The following is a 25,986-nucleotide window of genomic DNA, read 5'->3' on the forward strand; positions in this document are numbered from 1 at the left end:
TTTGATGAGGTTCAGGTAAGTGCATGAAGGTACAAAAAACATTGAGCCTTTAAAACCACTTTAAGTGAAATTGCTGAAGGTAGAAGCTGATTGACTGCCATACACAGCTGTACCAGATTCTGTGTGCATTAGTTTTAGGAAATCTCCCCTACAGTGTTTAAATCTAGTTTGTAACTGATAATGCAACCTGCCAGTACAGTACAGACAGGGTTATCTATGGCAGACACAGCTCTCTCATAAATGAGAACTAGTTAGGATTTTTCAGTGCTGGAGTTTCTATAAGAGCATTCAAAAAAGTTAGTTGTAATTTTTAAATATTTTTTTAAATGGAAACGTAACAATCATAAAGTAGGGGTTATTCCAGTTTGGCTGCAAAAAGCAGACCTATATTTTAAAAACCACCAAAGGCCACCTTCATTTCACAATCCCTCCTAACTGCAATGCATTTTGACAAAATAGAGAGTTTTTTTTTTTGTAGAAAATTAAGAGAAGATAAAAACACTTTCTTTCATCCCATCTATACGAGGAGGTAGGGAAGATACAGCGGAGGCAGCTTATGCACTGGACACCATAACACCCAAAGCTAAGAACAGAATTCCACCAAGGTGAGGTGCCGTGATCTTAGTTGGAGTGATTCCATTCAGCTTGGTGGAGAGCCCAACCATTATTGTCATATTGCTGTCTGTTGTATTGCTGATTGACTTCTATAAAGATCATTTGTAGATCGCCTTGGGCACTGCTACTTGTGCTTCTGTGGTGCATTCCATACTTTGGTATCCACCAAGACCTTTATTTCAAAGATGGATTTGCATTACTGATGTGAATGTACAATATATATGTAAAGCGCTGCGTAAATTGACGGCGCTATATAAGTACCTGAAATAAATAAATACTACCAGACAGCTGTAAACACTTCTAATTGAAATCACTTGTTCCGTCAGACGTCACTGACTGTTTACACTGCAGATATCGGAATCTTGGGCGTGGAACGGTAAACACTCTGGCAGATCGGATGGTACTTTGGCAGCCTTTGAAACTGTGGTGTATGTTGACAATTTAAGATCTATATATCTTCAGTAATAAGATATCACAGCAAAAGTTAAATTTCTATTATAGTGTCTTGTATATTCCAATAGCATTGTTACAGCCATACTTAGGTGCATTGGCTTTCATTGTGTAAGCTTGGGAGTCTCCACATGTCATTCCTGGATATAGTGAGGCCTCTCAGGCACATAAAGGGCAACTTTTGATTCAATATGGACTGTCCTTACTCTGCTCCTGCATGAGCTTTGCTGAGGAGTGGGAAAAATTGCATGGTTTTTGAGTTGACAGGAACCTGGAGTCAAAGGAGACCTAACTGAGCTCAAAGTTTATGTCTGCTTTGGACACATTGGGGAGGAATTGGGTGTTGGTGGTGGGTGGATGGGGTTGATCTATTGGTAATGACTTGCCATTAAAACACGATTATGTGGTGCTTTAGTATCTGGTCACATGACCTAAACATTACATTTGGTCACATTGTGTGCAGCAGCTCTGAATCATTAGAATCTTAATCTCTTCATCACTCCTCTCTGCCAATTCCTCCACTGGCTTCTGATTGCCCAACAAATTAAATTCAAAATACTAACAACATTAAAAGCCATTGACAGCTCTTACCCGAGCTACATCACCAATTGGTTCAAATGCATATTAAAAAATGTAATCATGAAAAGAAGGTACAACCATCATCTTAAAAAAAAAAAACTTTCAGGCAAAATAAAAAGGAGTCTTCAATTAAAATACATAGTAGATTTTTTTTTTCGGATCAGCCAGAGGGCTATTGAAAAAAATGAATGGCTTCCCTTATCCACACATGCAAGGTGGATGGAGGAATCCTTCCCACTGTGCCATTGTATTCTAAAGACTCTTATGCTAACATGGGCTGAGCAGTGGCTGTAGCTGATTTGGCTGAAGCCCCCTTATTTACCAACAGTTCAAATCGATAGAAGTCGATTGTTAGATGGACATTTGTCAGATGGGAATTGCCATAGCTGGATCAGAATTCAGCCGGTCCCTGTTAAACAGGCCAAATATTGATACATCTGTGGGCAGTTTAAAGTATATGTAAATCCTTACCTAGTAAAAACCCATTCAGTTTAAAATAGAAATAAAGGTAAAGCATTTGTGTATAGATATGAAAAATATTATAAATACATTTTCCCCCCTTTTCTTATAAGTGATCACATTCCCCCTGATCTCAGCTGTATAAGAGCTGGGAGAGAAACAGCAGCACACTGATCTTCCCAGTGACTGGATTTGTGGTGTGTGTGTCTGGGGAGGGGGGGAGGGTTGTCAGCACAAGTCTGATCATTGGAGAAGAACACACTGACTTCCCAGTTCAGGGTCCAATGTACTACAAATTTCTACAGAACACTGCTGGATCGCTGGGCATGATTTAAACTTGTTTTTTTGGGTGTAGATATGCTATAATCCTTCCCCATTCTATCCTCAAACTAAAGAAAATGTATTTTGGCTGGAAGCTTCTATTAAAAAATATACATACCCCCCCCCCCCCCCCCCAAAAAAAAAGAGAGAAAGTGGCTAAGTGTTAGGCGAGGATCCGCTACATTTAGCTCTCCGAAATTTGCTACATTTACAGCTGCTAAACAAAATAAACAGTAACAGTTTAGCAAGAAGCGTTCAGGAAAGATAAATTGTATGAAGGGAAATGACAAATGTTTACAGTTTAGGTTTGATTTTAAACAGGGCACGTATCTTCAGAATGCACTAACTGTTTTAACAGCTGTTTTATTCACCCCCCCCCCTTTTTTTCATTTTTTTAAAGGGCTTTGAGTCATGATGCAAGAATCTGGGACGGAGACAAAAAGTAACGACTCAGCCGTGCAGAACGGCGGAAGCGCCGGTAACCACTTATTGGAGTGCACGCTACGAGAGACGCGTTCTAACGGCGAGACGCCTTCTCTGGACATAGGTGCCGCAGACCTCGCACATCTCCAGCAACACCAGGTACCGTCTCCCTGCCCACCTCCAGTCCGAGATGCTGGAGAAAGCAGAACCGTCCATGCAATCGCATCGGAATGTGAAATTTAAACTTTATTATGTGTTCTGGCTTTCCGGGTCAAGCATTCATCACTGTGAAAGCCGAGATCAAAGTTGGCCAGGCTGCTCCAGAGAGCCAATGTGTGCTGTTTAGTACCAAAAAGTAGCTTAGCTGACAAGTGGCGGAGCGAAGGGAGAAGGCCGCGCCGGCTACTGAGTAAATATTGTTTTCTGGCAACATCTGGCTTTGTGCAAAAAGATTACAGGCGTGTTTAAGGGTGGACTCCAGACAAATAAAAAAAATAAAAGGTTAGTTATAGCAGGACTAAATGTACGGATTTAAGGCTAGGTTCACCCTAGCCCAGGGGCGGACTGACCATTTGGAAACTCGGGCACTGCCCGAGGGCCCAGGGTCTGTAGGGGGCCACATGAGATGCCCCTGGTACCTTTTCAATAGGCTTTTTTGAGTGTGGGCAAGGACACAGGGGCCCCATGATCCCCTATTGCCTGGGGGCCTCATGAGTTGTCAGTCCGCCCCTGCCCTAGCCTACACGGTAAAATGCAATGTTGGCTCGGGCTAGCGCCATCGTTGGCTCTGGCAAGGAGCATCCAGTTAAAGTGAAACTCCTGCCAAAACTTTTTCTTTTGTTTTGAATAGACTGAATTACATCATTTGTCGGGTTTTCATGGCTGTCTCTTTACTGGGGAAGTTTATCTTGATCTCCTTTTCTGGTGACTTAACAGGAAGTGAGAAAAACCTTCCCAGAGGTGACACAGACAATAATAAACTTTTCTCCATCTGTACCTAAAAATAATAGAAAATGAAATGTTTTGGCTGCTTTTCCTCATTAGAGTATGCCCGTCAGCCATATGTTGCTAAACTAATGTTCAGTTTATTAGAAACTAGTGTTGTCACTGTGGGTTGAGATGAATTGGCAGTAATTTGGCTTCAGCTTCAAAAATGGCAGCTTCTCTTGTTCATGTGCAACAGGCGCACTTTATTTCTAGCATTAAAGCCCAACTCTGGAAATTACTAGATTAAGTACTTTTGCATTGGGCTCCCCTGCACTGTAAGGGTTAAATGTTTATTAATGCTAGGGGATGAGGAACAAGATGTAATACTTATCTTACTCCTTGCTCTGGCGTTCTCCTATGCTCTGGCTTGTGGCTGGTCCATTGCACTACCCCTAGACCTAAGCAGCATTAAACCCTGTGTAGTGTGGGGATGGGGGGCACTGCAAGGGTAGTCTCTTTGTATTTCTCAGAGTAGTACTTCAAGGCTTGTTTATTTGGATGTCTGAGGGGTGGTTAAAGGGGGTTGAGCAGGGGTTTTACCAGCCCCCAACCATCAAATAAAACAAAGCAGTGCAGCCACTGAGGGCTTTGCCTATGCCACTCTCATGATGCTTTGTTTCACAGTCCCATAAAAAGTTAAATGGCGTGTCACATTCAGTAGGCGGTACAACTGCCAAATGTGACCAACTGGGGCCAAGCCACAACTAATCTGCAACCACGTACAATACTTGTGGTTGCAGTGTGGTGGCGCAGAACTTTCAGGGTTAAAACAGTTGGTGCTTCCTCACCACCTGTCACATGCCCTCTGAAAAGTGATCCATCGTAGATTGGTTTTCAGGGGAGCTGCTGCTCTACATTAAAGTGGAATGCATCTGAACACCACAAATGAAAAATTTATTTTTAATGTTCAAAGCAAACTCACTCACCCATATATGTTTCCATGCTTTATTTTGCAGGGAAATAACTTTGTGCTGGTTCATGTATATGCGGATTGGATGTGGTTTGAACTGCATCCAATCTGCATGACATATGAAATACCAATGTTTTCTGTGGTGCCTGTTCACATATGTCCGGTGCACTGGCAGTTCGGATTGAAGAAGAGTCCTGTCTGATTTCTGAGCAATGCGGTCCAGTTCAGGTGCAGATTGGGAAACGCGCTGAATCGCATATGTCATGAGTTGAAAACAGGATTTCAGAACAGGATTTCAGTTCAGGATCAGGTTTCAGCACAGTTTGCTCTCCCCCCCCCCCCCCCCCCCCCCCCGCTCTCCACCTCAGCAAAGTCAGAAAAGCCTTCCAAAACTGCATCAAAACCGGCTCTGAACCTGTGAACAGTACAATCTGCAGATGTGTCACAAAAATCGGTCCTGAACTGGCCCTGAACCACTGAACAAGTAGATTGTAATCCACACTGAAATCGGACCTTGAAATCTGGAACGCACATGTGTGAATCGGCACTTTGAAAAACACCCCCTAACATTACTGTCCATGGCCATCTTGAGAAAGGGCAGATCATTTGTGTAGCTTTTACTTCTTGGAATTCCTCTGCCCTTAGCTCAGGCATGCAGACAGGAGGGTGTGCTTATCTGGAAAACCCCACCCACCTTCCTCCCCTCCTGAAGACTCCTGGGTTGGATGACGTCATCTGCCTAGACATAGAAATCTGGAAGTAATTGAAGAAATGTAAAAAAAAATGTAAATATGATATACTTATTTACTAATGATAACAGCATAAGGATTTAAAATAGTCAATGTTGACGGAGCGAGTGAAGTTCTGTTTTAACCACATGTGTGAACAAGCCCTTAAAGAGTCATCTCACCTAAAACTAATATTACGGTTGTGAGTGGGCTTTGTTAGGCTTAATTTACCACCATCTTTTTTTAATCTCAGGGCCCCCTTCTATAAAACATAAAATCTAAAACTCTGAATAAGACACCTGTTAATGGGAGTGGCTGGTGGGTGGAGCTGGGAACACCAGTGCAGAGATCTCAAGGCCCAGAGGCCTCAAAAAATTAGCAGCTGATGGGCCAAAGCTTATATATTGGTTTTGATGGGACTGACCCCTTTTTTTTTCCCCTTCCAATAAAGATTTGAGACTAACATCTCAAGTACAAAAAAGTTAGTCTATAATAATATTCATAAATAGTATGGAAATAAAAAGAATCCTGGCTATACAATGTATACTCAGCTTTGCTGGGAGGACAGATAAAGAAAGCCGCTTTCATTGCTTTGTCTTCGTCTTCCCTGTATCCTTGTATAGAAAATAATAGTCGTTTTTCCAAGGTCACAGCGAGCTGCTACACTCTGCTTATTGGCAGGCGTCTACCTCTGTCTCCTGTTTGTATTTATGTAATCATACTAATAACTTGGTGTTGTGCATTAGTCTTTGTTGACAAAGTGACACCGTTTTCAAGACAACCTCACATGGCAAGGTGCTGGACTGCAGATGACAGTGATAGTACTGGAATAGAATTAAACGTGATTCAGCCAAGTAGCTGAAAATAATAAAGCTGAAATGTATACACAGAATTATGTGAGTGTTATATTTACTTGGAATTCTTTAACTGCCTTAACACTACATAATGGTGGGTTGGTGGATTCAGTTTTATGGCATGCCGTGTATAAATGGTGCTGCAGAAAACACACGGGTGGCCAGTGCCCCCTTTGAATGCCTGTGATCGAGCTGTCATTAGAAAGGCAAAATGCACAAAGCCAATCAGACTAGCTCTGTGCCTTGTGATCTTTGTGATGGCTAATCACAGTGATCACAAATGCAAACAAATATATTTAAACACAGCCCTCCCTGTTAACCTCTGCTGTCAGTCACCAAACTTTTGCTAGTAAGGCAAGCCATAGATGATTCAGTTTTCAGTGGTTGCATGAAAAAAAAAGGCTTGATTCCCCCATCAACAGTCAGTGTTGATGGGGTAGTCCCTCCTGCAGCACTATTGTGTTCTGCCGGCAGGGAGCCTTCCATGATGACCGGGCATAATAGTGATGTAGGAGGGATTCCCCAATCAACACCGATTGTGTTGATGGGGGAATCAAGCGTGAGGCAGGGAGCCTTCCATGATGACCGGGCATAATAGTGATGTAGGAGGGATTCCCCCATCAACAATGATTGTGTTGATGGGGGAATCGAGCGTGAGGCAGGGAGCCTTCCCTGCTGACAGAACACAGTGACTACTGCCAGCAGCTATAGCCACCAGCAGTAATCACACGTAAAAACGATGGATCACCTTGGGTACAACCAGCCTGCCCATAGATGGATAAAATCTCAGCCATTCCCTGAATCGATCCATTTATGGTCTGCTTAACACTGCTTCCTCTGACCACCAACAAAGGGGGGGCACACTAATGCCAAAGGGGCACAGTGAGGCATGTTGACCACCCCTCCCTCCTAGATTGTAAACTCCAAGGAGCAGGACCCTCCTCTCTCTCATAGTAGTTTGCATATGTATATAGTGTGTGTGTGTATATATATATATATGTGTGTATATATATATATATATATATATATATATATATATAAATATACACACACATACACATTGAGTCCCGCCCCCTGCTGTATCAAAGTTAGAGCTCTGCAATTAGCAGAGAACATGAGCTTTATTGGAGAGCTCTAGTTCTGACTCAACAGTTGGTCCTCTGCAGAGAGACCACTGCTTTCACTCAGAAAGCAATGGTCCTTTTGTGCAGGGGATAGGGTTATCTGCCTAGGTCGTGGCTGCTTTCTAAACAAAACGAACTGTAAAACTTTGCACACTTTTTGTTTTGATGCACCTGAACAGTTTTAGCTGATTTTTTCACATTTTATTTTGTCAAATTAATAAACTGCTACAAAGCCTTTTTCCTATATTCCTTTAAATATATTTGTTCGTTTTTGAAACACATGCATTTCTCAGTGTCTTTCTTCCAAGTCAGTGTGTGATTTTTTTTTTTTTTTCCTTGGTAGTCCATTGCAGTGCCTGTGCGCGCCTGTCGACGTTGTAGCGTCCAATAGGCTAATTCCATCATTTCCATCTTGCAGGTTCCTACTTGAAGTGAGAGAATCACAGTCATGTTGAAGTCATTAGTGCAGCCGTCACACAAACCCATGGATAAAATTTCAATAACTGCAGGCCACAGTTGAGTAAACAGTTACACTGAAATTTAATTCCTGTTGACTTTTCCCTCGTTCTTCGCCAGGGGCACATTCTCAATCTGTGGTGCTAAGACAACAGGGGCTGCTGCTTTGATTAATGTAGGACAGTAGAATTAGTACACAGGGGATATGCCAGCCATGCATGAAGAAACAAAACAAATAAAGCTTTTTATTGTCTCTTCCAATTAAAGTGCACCAGTAACTTGCAATGGCAGCCATTTTGTGGTTTTGTCAGGGGCTAGCATCATGGCTTAGAGACAAAGCACATAGGCCTTGTCTACACAGGCCTTAGAATGGGACTTTCTGTTCTCCTTGGTAAGCAAAGCCTGCAACCAGGACTAGAAAGACCACACTGAGGTGAACTTAGGTGACTGGCTGCTATTCCTGAACACAGTCACATGGGAGGAGGTCACATGCTCCCCCATACGTGGAAGTACCCTTTGCAAAAGCACAGTCACTTTGCCCTGAATGGACGGGGTGGTGGACAAGATGTTGTGTATTAGCTAACATTTTGTTACAATATAGTTAAAGGCATGTTTCACATTTTGTGAAAAAAAAATTGAGAAATGCTCCCACATTGATTAAAAATGTGTGTTTATGATATTTTTGCATTTGAGCTTGCAAAATGTTGTACCACGATTAGTGGGCAGTGGGTGCAATGCACAGACTCCTCCTCAGACTGCAGATCCATCTGGTGATACAGACCTTTGGTTATGGGGTTGGAGCAATGGGCTACGAATGCCATGACACCACCACACTTGTGCTCCAAGGAGAACTACAAGTCCCTCTGCCCTGGTGGAAGATGGGACTTTTAGTATGTCCATTCATAGATCTCCATTCATAGATCTCTATTTATGGATGTTACAGTTGTATGGCTGGAGTTCATTAAGAGGCCTGTGTGACAGATGCAGTGGCCGGCTGGGACAAGGCCCTCCAGTGCCCAGGACAAAGATGCCAAACCGTGCCCCCCTTTCCAGTTCATGATGCTTAGCAAGCAAGCTTAGGGGGATTCTATGCCCAGAAATCATTTATATGTCAAAATCACTGCCAAGGTCACACTCCTGTCAGAATGTAACAGAAGGAAGGCGCCCCATCTCTACAGTAAACCATTGCCCCCAGGGCAGCCGTCCCTCCTGCCCACCTCTTGTCTCGGCCCTGACACTGAGGACAAGCCAGTTTCAACGCTGCACTTCACCATGCATTGGTGAGTGCCGCCTGAGGTATCCACCTCAGATGACCTTGTGGGTGACACAGCCCTGACTGTATCTCTGGAGAAGCAGCCTCGTCACCTTAGGACAGGAATTTTATGGCCGGTTTCACACTGCTGTGCTGCTGTTTATCAGATTTACCAGTAGTTTTTGTGCAGTTAAAGTGGAATTCCAGCTGAAAAGAAAAAAAATAAGTCAGCAGCTACAAAAACTGTAGCTGCTGACTTTTAAAATACACCCACTTACCTGTTCCTCGGTCCAGCAGTGTCCTCACCACCACTGGTTTCACCGGCCATCTTCTCTCCCTGGTGCCGGCATCTTTAGTGTGGGCACCTGGCTGTGACAGCTTGCGGCTTCACAGCCGGGGGCCCACTGTGCATGCAAGAGAATCGCTGCGCTTTGTGAATGGCCTGTAGTCTTCTGGGACCTGTTGTGTCCCGGAAGACTACAGGGAGGGAGGGGGGAGGACAACTTCCGATCGCCTAGACGATCGCAGCAGAAGTGGAACGGGTACCTGTCAAATTCGGGTACCCGTTCCCCCCCCCCCCCCACTACCCAAAGCTGCCAATCCTTAATGGGAAGCGGGGGACAAAGCATTAAAGCGGAACTTCCCGTTTTGGGTGGAGCTCCGCTGTAACCTATGATTTATCTTAGACTTTCTTTTAAATTGCATGTTTTTGGTACGTTTTGTGAAAGTGTACTAAAGATGCAGCATGCAGGACTTTTGATGTGCTTTCAAAAAAGGCACCAAGTCTAATAGAAAGTCTATGGGAAACAGTATGTTAACCTTACTAAAAACGCATTGGTGCTGCGGCCAAACGGCTCTGCAGTGTGAAACCGGCCTTAGGATGACCCCCTCCTTAATGCTGTCCTTCTCCTCTAATTATAGAGGCTGTACTATAGTTTCTCTTCGATTGATGAATGTAGGACAGGCGGATGAAAGAAAACTCTGCCTTTCCATTTATAGATCGCTTTTCATTCATGGAAGCTTTAGTTCAGCTTCTATGAATGGAGGAGGTGGGGGGGAAGGGCAGGCATAGTTGGCACTCTTGAGGACTGTGTATGACAGGTCCAGAGCTGGTATTAACCCCCGCAGCATAAGAGGAATATGACTGTGAGATATGCGGGGGGGAGGCAGAGGATTTCCACTATTACAGCTGCCACCAGCACAAGGGACACTTCAGATTAAATATCCCTTGTGCTTATTGTTTATAAACATATTTGTCCTAGGATTAGTCTTTAAGAGCTCATTCAAACTATAAAGATCACTGCTATGGCACATGGAGTACAGTTTTTTGCTGTGTCCCCCGTTCACACTGCAATGCTGGTGTGGTGCTTTACAGTACAGAACAATGCAGCATGGTTGCATTTTTCCCACAGTGCACTGGGGCATCGCACCACTCCCTGCTGGAACTGACTCTGCGGCCTGGTTCACACCTATGGGTGTTGCGATTAATGAGTTTTTACAGCGCGTTTTTGAACACGTGTGTTGATATGTTTTGCTAGGGGGGGGGGGTTTGCCAATAGGAGAGTACTGAGTGCAACTTTGATGCGACCTTATACTCTCTGGCACTCAGAGTCAAATCAGAGTAGTGCAGGAACCTTTTCAAATCCGAAGCCACTTTGAAAATGTTCCTGAACTATTTTGATGCAATTTTGAGTGCCAGAGAGTGTAAGGTCACATCAGAATTGCACTCGATACTTTCCTATTTTCCTCAAGAACCTCTTCAAAGTCGCACAACTTTGAAAATGTTCCTGCGCTACTTTGATGCAGCTTGAGTGTCACAGAGTGTAAAGTCGCGTCAAAGTCTCACACAATACTTTCTTACTGGCAAAAAAAAGCAACACTTGCATTGAAGTTGATTGCACCAAAAACACAATCTGCTGCATGAAAAAAAGTCCCTGGCCCTTTCTAAAAACACAGTGTCTGAAAACGCTTAGATGTTAATATGTCAGAAAGGAAACCATGTTAAATGGACTGTCGTGGGTTTCTGCAAGATGCACTAAAAATCTCACAGATGTGAACCAGGCCTGACACTAGCCACTTGCCCTTCTGAGGATTTACCCCCTTCCTGACCAGGCCATTTTTTGCGTTATGGTGCTGCGTTACTTTAACTGACAATTGCGCAGTCATGCAACGCTGTGCTGTGATTGACAGCCGCAGCCACAAATGGCGGTGCGGGTAGGGCTCGCTTGCGCGCCCTACATGGAAATGCAAAATCACGTATGTACGCATGATTTCCTGCACCCGTGCCGTCCTGTAGCAGTACTTCTGCTATAAGGCAGTCGGGAAGCCGCTAGCCTGCACAGTATAATTCATTTTACCATGAAAGCTAGTGTGAACCTAGACTAACAGACCAAAAGGGAGCAAATACAAGAAATCCAGTATCAGCATTTACATTCACCTTAAACACAGCTTACTTTACTGCAGCTGTTTGGTGCGGTAACCCTTAGCAACCAATTAAAAATACGTTTTCAGCCCTGTAAATGCACTAAGCCACCACTGATCTTTGCTTGGTTGCCACTGCTTTACTGCTTACTATTATGAACACACAGAGGGAAAAAAAAAAAAAAGATTTTGAAAGCCATTTCTTGGGATTGGCTGCAAAAGTTAAAATCTTGAAACTTTTCAGACATGATTTATTGAGATAAAACGATATATTTTTCTTTTTAATTATTATTCCCGCCGCCCACACATAAGCTGTTTGCAGTTCATCTAAACACTTGACATGCTTGCATCTGAGATGAGCTTGTTTTCCCAGTCTATCAAAATAACAAATATTGTTTGCCTCTCCATTTGCTCAACAATCTTTTTAAGGTGAAGTACTCATTTCAATTTTTCCGGCACTTGTCTGATAAATTTGGAAGTCAGCATTTGTTTGAAAGGTGGTGTTGAAATTCAGTTTTGTGTTTTGATAGCGCATGAATTTCTAATTAAATATAACATATTGACGATTCCTTGGGGGTGTACATTGAGCTATTCATACAAATTACAAGGTTAGGTGACGGGGTGTGGATTTGTGATGCTATTGTTTGCTTTACCTTCTGTTTTTTTCTCCAACCTGTTGAGAGCCTGGATCACGAATAAGTGGGAGTTGAATGGAATTTGGTGTGACAATACCAAGTCCGTTTTTACGGTAGCAGAAGATTGTGGGCCTGGTTGTCAAAGTCCAATGGAAGCCCCAGTCCCGTAGTTCCCCCCACATTCTGATTTTTTTTAATGCCTTAACCTCCTTGGCGGTATTCCCGAGTGTAGCTCGGGGTAACATTTCAGTACCACAAACGGTAACCCCGAGCTACACTCGGGAATACCATGCGGCACTGCTCCGGCATTTGTCCTTCACTTACCTTACCCTGCGCTCCTGCGATGTGTCCCCTGCAGCGTCCCTGGCCATCTCCTCCGGCCGATGCCGGCATCCGGCTTCTGTGTCCTGTCCCTGTGACGTCGGGACGTACGGGCGCCGCTGGCGGCGGGAAATGTAAAAATTTTTAAAAATGTCTTTTTTTTTTTTTTTTACATTTTACATAGTAAAACATTGCTGTCTCAACCAATTTCACATACATATTGTCCCGAGTGCTTTGTCCTGCGCCCTGCCTGCATTTTGTCTGTTCTTTCTGCCTGGAAACTGAGAAATGTCTATGGTGTCCAAAAAGTGTCCCTTTAGGTCAAAAGCGGTTTAGATCAGCTAGAGAACAGCGATAGTAAATCAGAACCACTTGCAGAATTGAGTGATAATGATTTGTGGGGAAAATTGTCATCAGACACTGAAAACGATTTTGTGACTTTGCTCAGCAATGTGCTAACTTGGCGCTATATTTCAAATTTCAGTGTTTTTGGTTTGATTATATTATTGAATTAAATGTATTATTATATTAATATTTTTTATGATTATTTATTAAATTATAATTTATGATTACGTGTTTCAAATTTTATCCTACCCGGGATGTTTACTAGACTCTTGTTCGGACAGATTTCAGTGAGTTATTCCTAAGAATTACAGCCTACAATGAAAAAAAATACATATTTTCATGCAAAATAATGGTACCGCTTTCAGCACCAAAAATCGGAAAAAATCAGACCGCCAAGGAGGTTAAAGTACTTTTTTTTTGCTAATTAAAATGTTACTTCTGGCCCTCACACTGCAATGCTCTGTGCTACTTTAAAGCTGAACTCCTTGGAAAATAAAAAGCCTCTCTTGCAGTGGTGCTGCCCCTGCACTGCAGAGGTTAAAAGCCTATTTCGCATTATACTGTCACGCATGCAGCCTCCCTTTTCAACTATTGCTTTCTGAAGGTGTAAGCGATTCTCAACTATATGTGACTGTATAAGGCTCTCTGCATGGGTGCGTCTCACACTGTATTTCCTTTTAATTTTCAATGAAAAGTATTGTATCAGAAAATTCTGTTTAGGACTTTTGGAACAAGAATAGCAGTTTTACACAATAACCCACTCAGCTCCTTCATGCTGTACACAGCCTCTTCATCCTTGTGCCTTGGCCTCTATGGTCCTCTGAAGTTATCAAGACCAGTGCAGGGTGCATTGCCCTGCATTAGACATGAGGACACTGAGTACAGACACTGTTTGTTCTGTTTACTGTTATTACCAACACCAGAGCATGAAGGAGAACAGGAGAGCTCTGGCTGTCTGGGAGTGGCAGATCATGTAAGTAAGGCCACATTCATACCTCTGAATGGGCTCAACACCAGTTACAGGCTAGAACCCCAGCGAGGGTTCCTGGTGAGTAGCTGCAGGAGGTAGCTCATTGAAAACAATGGGAGACTGCTGGTTCCTGTAGCTAACCATGGCCACTCACAAGTAATCACTCATGCAGTGATCACCTGTGAGTGTTTGGTCCTGGGCGAAGTCTGTGTCCAGGGTCAATGACTTACAGGTGGTCACTGTATGAGTGATTACATGTGAGTGGCCATGATTAGCTGAGGGAGCCAGCAGGCTCAGGCTGTCTCACACAACTAATCCCTGAGAACTACCACTGGGGTTCTCACTTGTAATTCGTCTCGGGTCCATCCACATGGGCGAATGTGGCCTAAAACTGCGTTACCTGTCCCCTAGCCACAAATGAGGATTTAGCCCTGGTTCACACTGATGCGGTGCAGAATTTGCAATTTGCAGCTTTTCATTGCGAATTCCACAATGCATCACAATCGCACCCCGTTTATACGAACCGATGCGGGTGTGTGTTAAGTTAACACCCCGACATCGGTCTGCAAAACGTGGTGCGATATGCAGAATCGGATCGCATAGGTCTGAATACCCATGCAATCCGATTCTACTGCAGACCAAAAAAGGGTCATGCACGTTTTTGGCACGGGTGCGGTGCGAATAGAGCCATACAAAATGTATGGCTCTAATCTCACCACATACAAATTGCATGTGATTTGTACAGGAATGCGGTGCGGTTCCTGTGCGTATCACATGGGGTTTACTGCACCGCTGTAGCGTCAACCTAGCCTTAAAGTGCTACTAAACCCAGGACCCTGCATTCACTATATCCGGTCTCCCCGGACCCTGCATTCACTATATCCGGTCTCCCCGGACCCTGCATTCACTATATCTGGTCTCCCCAGACCCTGCATTCACTATATCCGGTCTCCCCGGACCCTGCATTCACTATATCCGGTCTCCCCCGACCCTGTATTCACTATATCTGGTCTCCCCGAACCCTGCATTCACTATATCTGGTCTCCCCAGACCCTGCGTTCACTATATCTGGTCTCCCCGGACCCTGCATTCACTATATCTGGTCTCCCCAGACCCTGCATTCACTATATTTGGTCCCCCCAGACCCTGCATTCACTATATCTGGTCTCCCACAGTACACACTACATGGAAATTCAATTATTTTAGTAAATATAAATTGCTAAATACCTTTTCTCATCAGCAGTTAGCGCAGTCTTGTAACTTCTATCAGTGTTCAACAGAACACTGGTTAAAGCTAGTAGGAGGAGTTTTCTTTCTGCTCTAGGAGGATGCAAAACCACTGACCTCTGTCTGGACAGTGCTGATTGGTCCTGTGCTGATCACATGCACTCTCCCAAAAAAAAAATCCTCTCTAGCAATGCACACTAAACTAAGCATGTGCAGAATGGCAGATAAGACGTGGACATTTGAACAAGAGGAGGAGCAGAGAAGACAGGATCAAACGGCCTTTTTATACAATGCGGAAGATTAACCCTTTAGATTCCACAGTGAGTATAACAAACATGCTTTACTTCATATACAAATTGTACTGTTGAGGGATTAGTAACACTTTAACTCTTGCAGTGCAGGGGCAGCCCAACTGCAAGGGAGGATTTTGTTTTCCTCTGGAGTTGGACTTTTAATGCTCATGCCTATTGAACTACACAGTCATATTTAGATCTCCTGCACAACTGCTGTAACAGTGACGTGGAGATAAGACTAGGACCATGGAGGTTGTTAGTACACAGTGTACCTGCCTTCATATCTATTTGAACATCTATATCTGTGACTTCAATTTGCCTTTAAATTCCTAGATTACTGGCAACTCTACCATTTATAGACCTCCGTGATGATCATATCCTATCCATGTCAAACAAACTTTATTTAGAACTAGCAAATGCACCAGTGCATCCTAAATGCAATCCATTTTATCTTGAAGGTGCTTGGACGCGTTTATTTTTTATGTTTGCTTCTAGCTCTCATGCCCCGTGTATTAGAGCCAAAAAAGGCAAGGAGCGTCCTACAATCTATGTCTTCCACTGGCTATGAATATACTCCGGTCCTCCTCTGCAAATTTTTAATACTGATTTTTAATGAGAATAATCTGAGTTCTCATTACAGCTCTCTGCATACAGCTGTACCGGTCTATTATATGCACTGGAGTATTCCTCACCCACTCAGATTCTGCCATCATTCATGAAAGAAAAAGTTGTCCACTTCCCTAAAGATTCTGAAATAGGAAAGCACGATTGTTTACCACCCAGTGCTAATCACCTGGCTCTACAATCCGCTGTGCTTATTAATTATAGAAATAAACTAGCTATTATAATATGACTAAAGGCAAAGCTTTCTTTTTTTTTTGGGGGGGGGGGGTGCAGAATGGATAGAATGGAGAAAGGTTAGAATACCTGCCAGGTTTTTTTTACTGTTGCCTGTGTCCTTGTTATGGAGATTCACCTTCTCTGTTTGTTCTGTTTACTGTTATTACAAAGAGTGAATTTGAAATAAAATCCTAAAATTTGGGTTGTCATCAGAACAGGAATAGAGGGGAAAGCATTCAATGGGGACACGTTCTGCTGACAAAACAGATTCCTTCTCACTTCCTGTTGTGGCTAAGGAACAGGAAGTAAAAGGAAATTTCCCAAGGGACACAGATGGCAAAAATAAATGACAGGGAATACAACTCTCCTTTACTCTATCCAAAATGAAAAAAAAATGCCTTTAGTTCTTTAAAGCTGAACTCCAAGCAAACAGCCTAATTTACAGATACAATACACATAGGAGCTGTTTTAACTGCTGAAGTATTTGTATTTCTGTATATAAAATAAAGAATTACTGGCATCTCCTCTGAAAATTCTTTTTTTTATAAACGCCACTTGTACACACAAGGCAACCTCTGATGCGTTTCTGCCTATACAGCCCTAATCCTAGCCATATAGACAGATTGGGGTTTATTTACTAAAGCTGGAGAGTCCAAAATCAGACTCACTTCTGCATAGAAACCAATCAGCTTCCAGGTTTCATTGCCAAAGCTTCATTGAACAAGCTGAGGTTAGAAGCTGATTGGTTTCTAGGCAGAAGGGAGTCTGATTTTGGACTCTCCAGCTTTAGTAAATAAACCCCAATGTGTCAGCAGTTGTCCTTAGTGCATAAGTGGCATTTATAATACAGAATCTCAGGGGAGACAAGTGCTCAGAATTCTTGTTTTCTCTGCTGTAAGAATTGGAAGGAAGACTGATTCTATGCACCGGATATTGGGGCTTGCAACATGGTGAAAAGTTGAGCTGTACATCTTTCTTGCTTGGATTTGATTTCTCTACATTCAGGTCTGAGATTTACACAACTCAGCTACACAGCACAGCAGGAGACCTGGTTTTCTGTTCAGTAAAACTGATAGGCCCTGTCTGCCCCCACTCTACAATTGGACAATGAAAGGAGAAGCAGCAGACTAATAAATTAATCTCTCTGACACTCTGCTCTCTCCTCCTATCAGCATGTTCATTGTTAGCACATGAGTACTGCAGCACAACTGACTGGCTCTTTGTGCTTCTTCTCCCTCTGCCAGTCTGAGCTCTGCTCTCTGCAAGAGACTGATACCAAGCCAAATTCAGGTACTTGCACTGCTTGCTTTTAAAAGAAAATACATTTATTGTATTGTGTATTAATGAATACAAATCTGCATTAATTTGTGTCATTTATATCTCTTTTAAAGAGCTGTTTGCTGACTGTTTCTCACTGACGTGGGATAACCATATGTCGCCATTGAGAGGAATTCACAGACAAATTCCGCTCCAGATTTACTGATACAAACACCCTAAGTAAATTCTCCTTATCTCTCCTTCCAAACTCTTCAGAACCTTGCGCCGCCGTGTTCTGAAATAAACAACTTAACCCCTTTAAAAGAGAAAGGCGCCACTTACGGATTATTTTTTTAGTAGCGGGAAGGGGGGAGGCCTTGACCCGTAAGCATTAAAAATGCTTAAAAGGCCTCAGCCACCTATCTCTCAAGATAACTATCATATAAGTGGAGCAGGGACAACATTGTCTGCCTGAGAGCTGTCTGCTATTGACTGCTTTCCATGCAGGAGTTTACTAGTGTTTCACTAATGAGTCAGACAGTTGGCAGGATAGTGATGTAAGAGAGTACAAGTGTGAAGCTGATTGATGACAGGCGCAGGGACCAGGCCGCAAAGAAAGGACATACGATCTAGGAAGCTGAGTAGATCCGTCTGCCGCGCCTCTCTGCTTCCTTAGAACTTGGATTGCTGTTTTGTCTTTTGTCTGACCGCAGCTTATAACACACATATCTATAAACACGCACTCTCTGCTTATTTATGATTCGTGTCGGTTCACGTGGGTCCAGTGCCTGCAGTATTGTCCAGAAGATTCACAATTTGGAATTCCTGGAGTAGATCACAACATGGTTCTGAATTAGAAGATGATGATTTCATATAACTAGTTGATACAGATTTAAAGAGACCCTGTCACCAGACTATTCATATCAACGACAATCTTCCTATAAGAATATAAGTTCATTTAAAACTGACGTTTAAGTATGGCAATTTTGATGTGGTTAGATTACCCCGCTTTGCTCATTAAAAGTATGCATGTGCTATACCTGTGATATCCCTGTGGAAGCTGGAAATCACTGCAGTAGATACAGCTACAGCATTCCAAGGCATGTTGCAAGTAAATAAAAAAATGTTTATGGAAAGGGAAAGCACTGCATAGAAGCTTAATACTTGATTTTGCTTTTTATCTGCAATTTTCAAGTTGCTGACGGTCGCTTTACCCCTTGGCACCGGCACCTCCTGGCCCTTTAAAGGGTTTCAGATGCTGGGGGGTGGGGTTTATGATCATGTGACTGCTGTGATTGGCTGTCACAGTGGTGACATGATCGTATAGTTCCCGATTGCAAGTAGAGATAGGAAGCTTTCCATTACCTGCCAGTAGCTATGCCAAGAGTGTGCAGGGTGCGCGCTCTCGGCACAACTGTGTTTACATTTTGGTACGCATGTATGCTGCCTCTCGGCCCACCCGTTGAGAGGCCACGTATATATATGCATACTCCGCCTCAAGGAGTTTAAGGCCGACCTTGGGCTATTATTATTTAATTTTTTATGAGGGCAGCTCAGGACTGAAGAAGAGTATTGTAGTTGCAATACGCATCTTCAGTCTGGGTCTGCCCTATGCACCACCTTTCTTTGGCCACATGATGTCCTCCATCTTTGAAAGACATCCAGCTACACTAAACCTGGAAGGCTGAGGACTCTACTGTGAATGTAGGGGGGATATCACCACAACACCCTTTATTCATAATGTACTGGTGCAGAGAGTGGTCTTGATGTCATGACATCAGCCACACTCGCCTCATCAGTAAGGACCATCCAGCGCGGTTGTCCAGGTCTGGTAGGGCGTCATATGACGTCTTCCCAGAACGCACCCCAGGCGCTCTCTGTGATTGCTGTGATGACATGACACGGTAAAGGGCCAATCACAGCGGCCTTTTACCACGTGATCAGCAGTGTCCAGTCACAGCTGATTACCATGTAAATACACTTATTTATTACAGGTACTTACCGGTATATAGCACCGTCAATTTACTCAGCACTTTACGTGTGTGTGTGTGTGTGTGTGTGTGTGTGTGTATATATATATATATATATATATATATATATAACATTTGCATCAGTCCCTAACCCTCAAGGAGCATACAATCTAAGGTCCCTAACTCACATTCATACATACACATACTAGGGTTAATTTTTAGAGAGGAACCAATTAACCTATTAGCATGTCTTTGGAGTGTGGGAGGACACTGGGGTACCTGGAGGAAACCCACGCAGGCACAGGGAGAACATGCAAACTCCAGGCAGGTGGTGAGGTGGTGCTGTGGTTGGGATTCGAGCCAACAACCCTAGTACTGGCAGGTGGAAGTGCTGCTCACTTGCTGGTTATTGGCAGTACTTTCCTCACGTTGTCACATAAAAGAAAAAAAATTTTTTTTTCCTATGTTTTTTGGTCTTTTTTTGTTTTAGCAAAAAATAAAACACCCAGTGGTGATTAAATACCACCAAAAGAAAGCTCTACTTGTGTGAAAAAATGATTGAAAGGTCATTCAAAATGTGACAGCGCTGAAAACTGAAAATTGGCCTGGACAGGAAGGGGGTAAACGTGCCCAGTAGGCAAGTGGTTAAAAAAAAAAGTGCAATAAATACATGAAGGACCATTAGAAGGGGGAATTGTGGAGAGCTAAAGCTCAACTCTAAGCTTGAATTAGGTTGCCCAGAAATGTCTACAAAAAAATGTAGGTTTGTTGCAAAAATCATCTTCTGTTTGGAACTGTGAATAATGCAAACTGATAAGAGTGCAGCACAGGCAGAGAACACGGGAAGTTATCACAAGATTTCTGGCAGGTTCAAGATATCACAGATATAACAAAACGCTTCCAATGGTATATTTAATAGACCAAATGGGAGCAAATAAGAGATGTTGATTGTTAGGTTTACATGACCTTTGAATGCGAGCTCACCTAGTCTTCCCACCAACCTATAATTTGCTTCAAGCCTGAGATGTCATCCCAAGAAGTACACATGGCAATTTTTTTTATTAGAAAAAATTCAATGCAGTAAAGTATATAATGTCATTTTTTTTACATTTTGCTCATTTGTATTAGTATTTCATGCTTTGTTTTGTAATACATTTGTATGGTTGAGCAACAGTTACTTTTCTTTTTTAATGATTAATCAGTTCAGCCATCTCCCCTGCCAATTGTGGTAATAATAATATGATTACTCGGTTGCTCATTACTTTATATAATGTTGTCAGTGTCTTTACTATAATCTGGTGGATGCAATACTGCCCTTTGTACGTCTTCAATTGGTGCTTCCAAAAGGTTCATGCCAGTGAAGACAGAAAATCTTGTGTTAAAACTGACTGCGGCTGCAGGCTGTCAGTTTTTCATACCCATATATGTTTTCTACCCACTCACCTTCTAAAAGACCTAAATCCAGTCCTGGAAAATATGCAGGCCAGGGGATCTGAGACCTGACATGTGTATGATAAATAAGGACCTTGCACCAGTCATGTGACAGGAGACTGCAGTTCTGCTTATAGGGCCCCATGCATTATGTTTTTTTATCTACAGGCAGAGGGCACATGTGCAGGCTGATAAGCTGCTGCAGCTGGACTGAGGTGGACGATGCACCTAGCAGTATGAACCTTTAGATCGAAATGCTTTCTTTGCTACTCCGATGCTCTTTTTAGCTGCCCAGGTGAAATAAAATATTGGGTACTTCGGTGTGGGACCCTAGCCCCTTAGGCCCCTTTCACACTGCTGCACTTTTGCCACGCAAAGGCTAGGTTCACAGCTATGCAGTTTGCGTTTGAGCCGTTTCTGCAGTGCGTTTTCATTTTTGCACATGCCTTTTGACGCATTTTGCGTTTTTTTTTTCTTTTTTTAATTTGTTGCTGGGCAGAATAAAACGCATAAAAATGCATCAAAAGCACACTACATACTTTTCTGCAGTGTCTCCATTGAAGTCTATAGAACCAAAAACGCAACGTTTTGCATTTGAAAAAGTCACTGACCCTTTCCAAAAAACGCACCGGGTGAAAACAAGGAGATGTGAACATGTCCTATAGGAAATCATGTTAAATGGACTGTAGTGCGGTTCTCAAAAACGCAGTGTAAAACTCATAGGTGTGAACCTAGACTAAGGCCTGGTTCACACCAACGTGTTTTTTAGTGTTTCTTGTATAAACTCACTACATTCCATTTAGCATGGTTTCCTACGGGACACGTTCCTCTATGCTTTTATGAGCTGCTGCAGTTTTGGAAAAGGTCAAGACTTTTTAAAATGCAAAAAGCAGCATTTTTGCTACAATAGAGTTCAATGGAGAAGGTGCTGAAATGCATGTAGTGTGTTTTTTCTGCGTTTTACCACATTTTGCATTTTGCTTTTTTCTCTGCTCAGCAACAAAAATATTTCCACGTTAACAAAGAAAACCTTAAAAAATGCTGTAAAACCGCGGCAAAAACTTACGTTCAAAAATCCGCAAAGCAGAATGCAAGAAGCAGCATAAGATGGATCGAAAGCAAACTGCATAGGTGTGAACCAGGCCTAAAACACCCTTCACTTTGCTGCTCTGTGTTTGTGTTTCAAAACTTGGTTTGGCCCTATATTACTCCCTACACAGTAACACTGGCAGGTACCATCACTCGCACTAGTCAATAACAAAACAAAAACCCCTCTGAGGGGTAAGAAAGACTTTAAATGTACCTTGTCAGTGTTTTATATAGAACTTCTCACAATGTACCATTTGTCATAAAAACTTTATTTTGTACAAAATATAAAAGCAACCACAAAACAAAAATTCATACATAGATATTAAAATCACAGTTTAGACACTTTAGCAAATGTCTACACGTTCCACAGAAATGCTACTTTTTCAGGACATATAAAAAGAGCTTCAACGGGATAAGAAGAGGCAATATTCCATCTGGCAGCAAATTGACAATTGTTAACAATCACAGAATGGCAAAAAAAAAACTATCCGTGGATCTACCTTTTAGGATGAGGGAAATAAAACATGCATAGCGGGTCAAAAACACACACACACACACACACACAAAAAAAAAACACACAACAGAGGGTCAAACACATGACAGAGCTGTACGTTGCGTTTTAACAAGTCTTCCATGCATCATCTTCGATGTGCTTTTCAAAAGCGCACCAAAAACAGAGCTTCCATTGAAAGTCAATAGTATTGCATCAAAAGCGCAAAGCATCTGCTTTTTTGTGCATTTTTTTGAGTCACAGGTCCATGTTTCACAAGTGCATGTTGGGAGTCAGGAAACCAGGAAGCGCACCAAAAACGCATTAAAGTGCAGCAGTGTGAAAGGGCCTTTGCAATGCAGTATTGGGTGCCTAAGGGCCCATTCGCTAGACCTAAGCACTGTCCCATGTGAATTGTATTTAGCCCTGTAAGCCCAGGTCAGCTTGGAGCCTATTGTAGCTGGTGAAGGGAGCAACAAGGGGGTGGAGAAAATATGAGTATAAGCAGGGGTTGGGCTGGCCAGAAAGTGCCCACCCCTGCCCTTCATAAGCAAAGAATTACTATAGAATTAATGTACATATTACTGCATTAGCCCGATTGTGACAGCTTCTCTTTAAAGAGTTTTCTATGACAGTCATCTTTGTCACAAGCCCATGTAATGAGATATACTTTTCGGATGCTGCCCTGACCCTTCGGCTGTGAAGCAGCAAATATACTGTAGCCCCAAAGCAGACACGGTTTGAACTTTTACCAGGTATGCGTTTTTAATTGCAGTTTGTTGACAGATTTGCTCAGAGATTGCAGAGAGTTTATTTTGCAGGTCTGGCAGCCTCCTATCAATGTTCCCCTCAAAAGGGGGAAAAAAAAATACATGGCTATTTTGCAATGGCTGGAGTTTATTGACAAGCAGCGCTGAGCCGGCAGAATTGGAATGTTTGTATAATGTAAAGCTATATGGCTGATGGAGCCTAGTCCATTTTCAGGGCTCTCCTAGATAATTTGATAAGAAAGAGTTGCAAGGTGACTTTTTTTTTTTTTTTAAACAAGGAGAGAAGGCGAAAGCCAAAGGCAGATAGTGTATATTCTACAAGCAACCTTGTTATTCTGTAAACAAGGGCTGCAGCATTTTTTTAGATTCATAAATCTGTTTAGAAAAGCAGCTGCAGTCAATGATTAAAGTGACTTGGGCAACAACGCGACTTTCAGAAATTCCTACCAGTAATGTGTTGAAATCAGTTTCAGCCGGTCAGTGGCCTTTCTTCTGTGCTTCAGGGAGGAACTGCAGTCTTTGGTCATAGGACTATGTGCTGTGCACTGTGACACCCCCAACATAGGGAGGGCACAATGACTTTGTAGGTGGCGCATCTGCCTTGCAGCACTGGGGTACGCAGTTTAATTCCCAGTCAGGACGCTATATACATGGGGCTTACATGTTCTCCCTGTGCTTGCGTGGGTTACCATATACCTGTATGAAAAAGTGTCCTGTTCTCTTTGTATTGTTTCCTTTGTGTGAAATCCCTGATGTTCCTGCCAGTCCCTCTCCTTTCCTATTAAAAACTGACCACACTATGCATGAGAGCACAGCGCGGTCAGTTCTCTAGTTTTGCTGGGAACTCTTCTCCAATGATCAAACATGGCTGTCACCCCCCGGCCCCCACAATCCACTGCACAACCATTCACTGGGAAGATCAGTGTTCTGCTGTTTCTCCTCCCTCGCCTGTCTATGCAGCTGAGAACAGGGGGTATGTGATCACTTATACAAAAGGGAAAAAGAGTATTTATAAACTGTTTTATATCTATACACAAATGTGTTGCCTTTCGTTTCTATTTTAAAGCTTTACAAGGTGAGGGTTTACATATATTTACATGAAATTTTCTCAGATGTGAAGAAGAAAAGCTTAATAGCTCAAGGTATGTAGGCAAGGGGCATACCTCTCCCACACCCTCAGTTGTACAGACCTTGAATTCATGGGTAAACATGATTGGCTTAACTGATTTTTTTTTTTTTTTTACAGTCACGTTTCACTTTACAAGAATTCAAAAATAGAAAATGCTTTTAGAGTCTTTTAGAGGTCAGTTGAAAACAGTAATGCAAAGTTTGGCCTCTTTCACACAAACAGCAAACACTGCTGCCCCTCTGAAAAGTGATCCACAGTGGATTACTTTTATTTGGTGGTTGAGCAGACATCAGTAGGTGATTACACTGCCTCCTTAATCTCTCTTTTGTTTTTCAATCCCAATAGAGATTACCATGCTGTAACCATATACAGTGGGGCAAAAAAGTATTTAGTCAGCCACCAATTGTGCAAGTTCTCCCACTTAGAAAGATGAGAGAGGCCTGTAATTGGCATCATAGGTAGACCTCAACTATGAGAGACAAAATGAGAAAACAAATCCAGACAATCACATTGGCTGATTTGGAAAGAATTTATTTGCAAATTATGGTGGAAAATAAGTATTTGGTCAATATCAAAAGTTCATCTCAATACTTTGTTATATATCCTTTGTTGGCAATGACAGAGGTCAGACGTTTCCTGTAAGTCTTCACAAGGTTGGCACACACTGTTGCTGGTATGTTGGCCCATTCCTCCATGCAGATCTCCTCTAGAGCAGTGATGTTTTGGTGCTGTCGCTGGGCAACACGGACTTTCAACTCTCTCCAAAGGTTTTCTATGGGGTTGAGATCTGGAGACTGGCTAGGCCACTCCAGGACCTTGAAATTCTTCTTACAAAGCCACTCCTTTGTTGCCCGGGCGGTATGTTTGGGATCATTGTCATGTTGGAAGACACAGCCACGTTTCATCTTCAATGCCCTTGCTGATGGAAGGAGGTTTGCACTCAAAATGTCACGATACATGGCCCCATTCATTCTGTCCTGTACATGGATCAGTCGTCCTGGTCCCTTTGCGGAGAAACAGCCCCAAAGCATGATGTTGCCACCCCCATGCTTCACAGTAGGTATGGTGTTCTTTGGATGCAACTCAGCATTCTCTCTCCTCCAAACATGACGAGTTGTGTTTCTACCAAACAGTTCTATTTTGGTTTCATCTGACCATATGACATTCTCCCAATCCTCTTCTGGATCATACAAATGCTCTCTAGCAAACTTCAGACGGGCCGGACATGTACTGGCTTAAGCAGGGGGACACGTCTGGCACTGCAGGATCTGAGTCCCTGGCGGCGTAGTGTGTTACTGATGGTAGCCTTTGTTATGTTGGTCCCAGCTCTCTGCAGGTCATTCATTAGGTCCCCCCGTGTGGTCCTGGGATTTTTGCTCACCGTTCTTGTGATCATTTTGACCCCACGGGGTGAGATCTTGCGTGGAGCCCCAGATCGAGGGAGATTATCAGTGGTCTTGTATGTCTTCCATTTTCTAATTATTGTTCCCACAGTTGATTTGTTCACACCAAGCTGCTTGCCTATTGCAGATTCAGTCTTCCCAGCCTGGTGCAGGTCTACAATTTTGTTTCTGGTGTGCTTCAACAGCTCTTTGGTCTTCACCATAGTGGAGTTTGGAGTGTGACTGTTTGAGGTTGTG

The 25,986-nt window shown here is 42.9% G+C and overlaps 1 protein-coding gene across 10 annotated transcripts in view; it reads left to right on the top strand.

Moving 5' to 3' along the window:
• Positions 1 to 25,986, top strand: part of FOXP1 (forkhead box P1) — a 1,001,617-nt gene that overhangs the window by 608,208 nt on the left and 367,423 nt on the right. For all 10 annotated transcript variants that reach the window (XM_089672250.1, XM_089672252.1, XM_089672255.1 and 7 more), the window contains exon 6: positions 2,825 to 3,006. In XM_089672250.1, the coding sequence (XP_089528376.1) occupies positions 2,836 to 3,006 (171 nt within the window). In that variant the 5' untranslated portion in view covers positions 2,825 to 2,835. The remainder of the gene's footprint in view (positions 1 to 2,824; positions 3,007 to 25,986) is intronic.

Source organism: Staurois parvus, unplaced genomic scaffold (assembly GCF_062004578.1).
Source record: "Staurois parvus isolate SC_StPar_1 unplaced genomic scaffold, SC_StPar_1.0 ptg000124l, whole genome shotgun sequence".
In the NCBI taxonomy this organism is placed as follows: Eukaryota; Metazoa; Chordata; class Amphibia; order Anura; family Ranidae; genus Staurois; species Staurois parvus.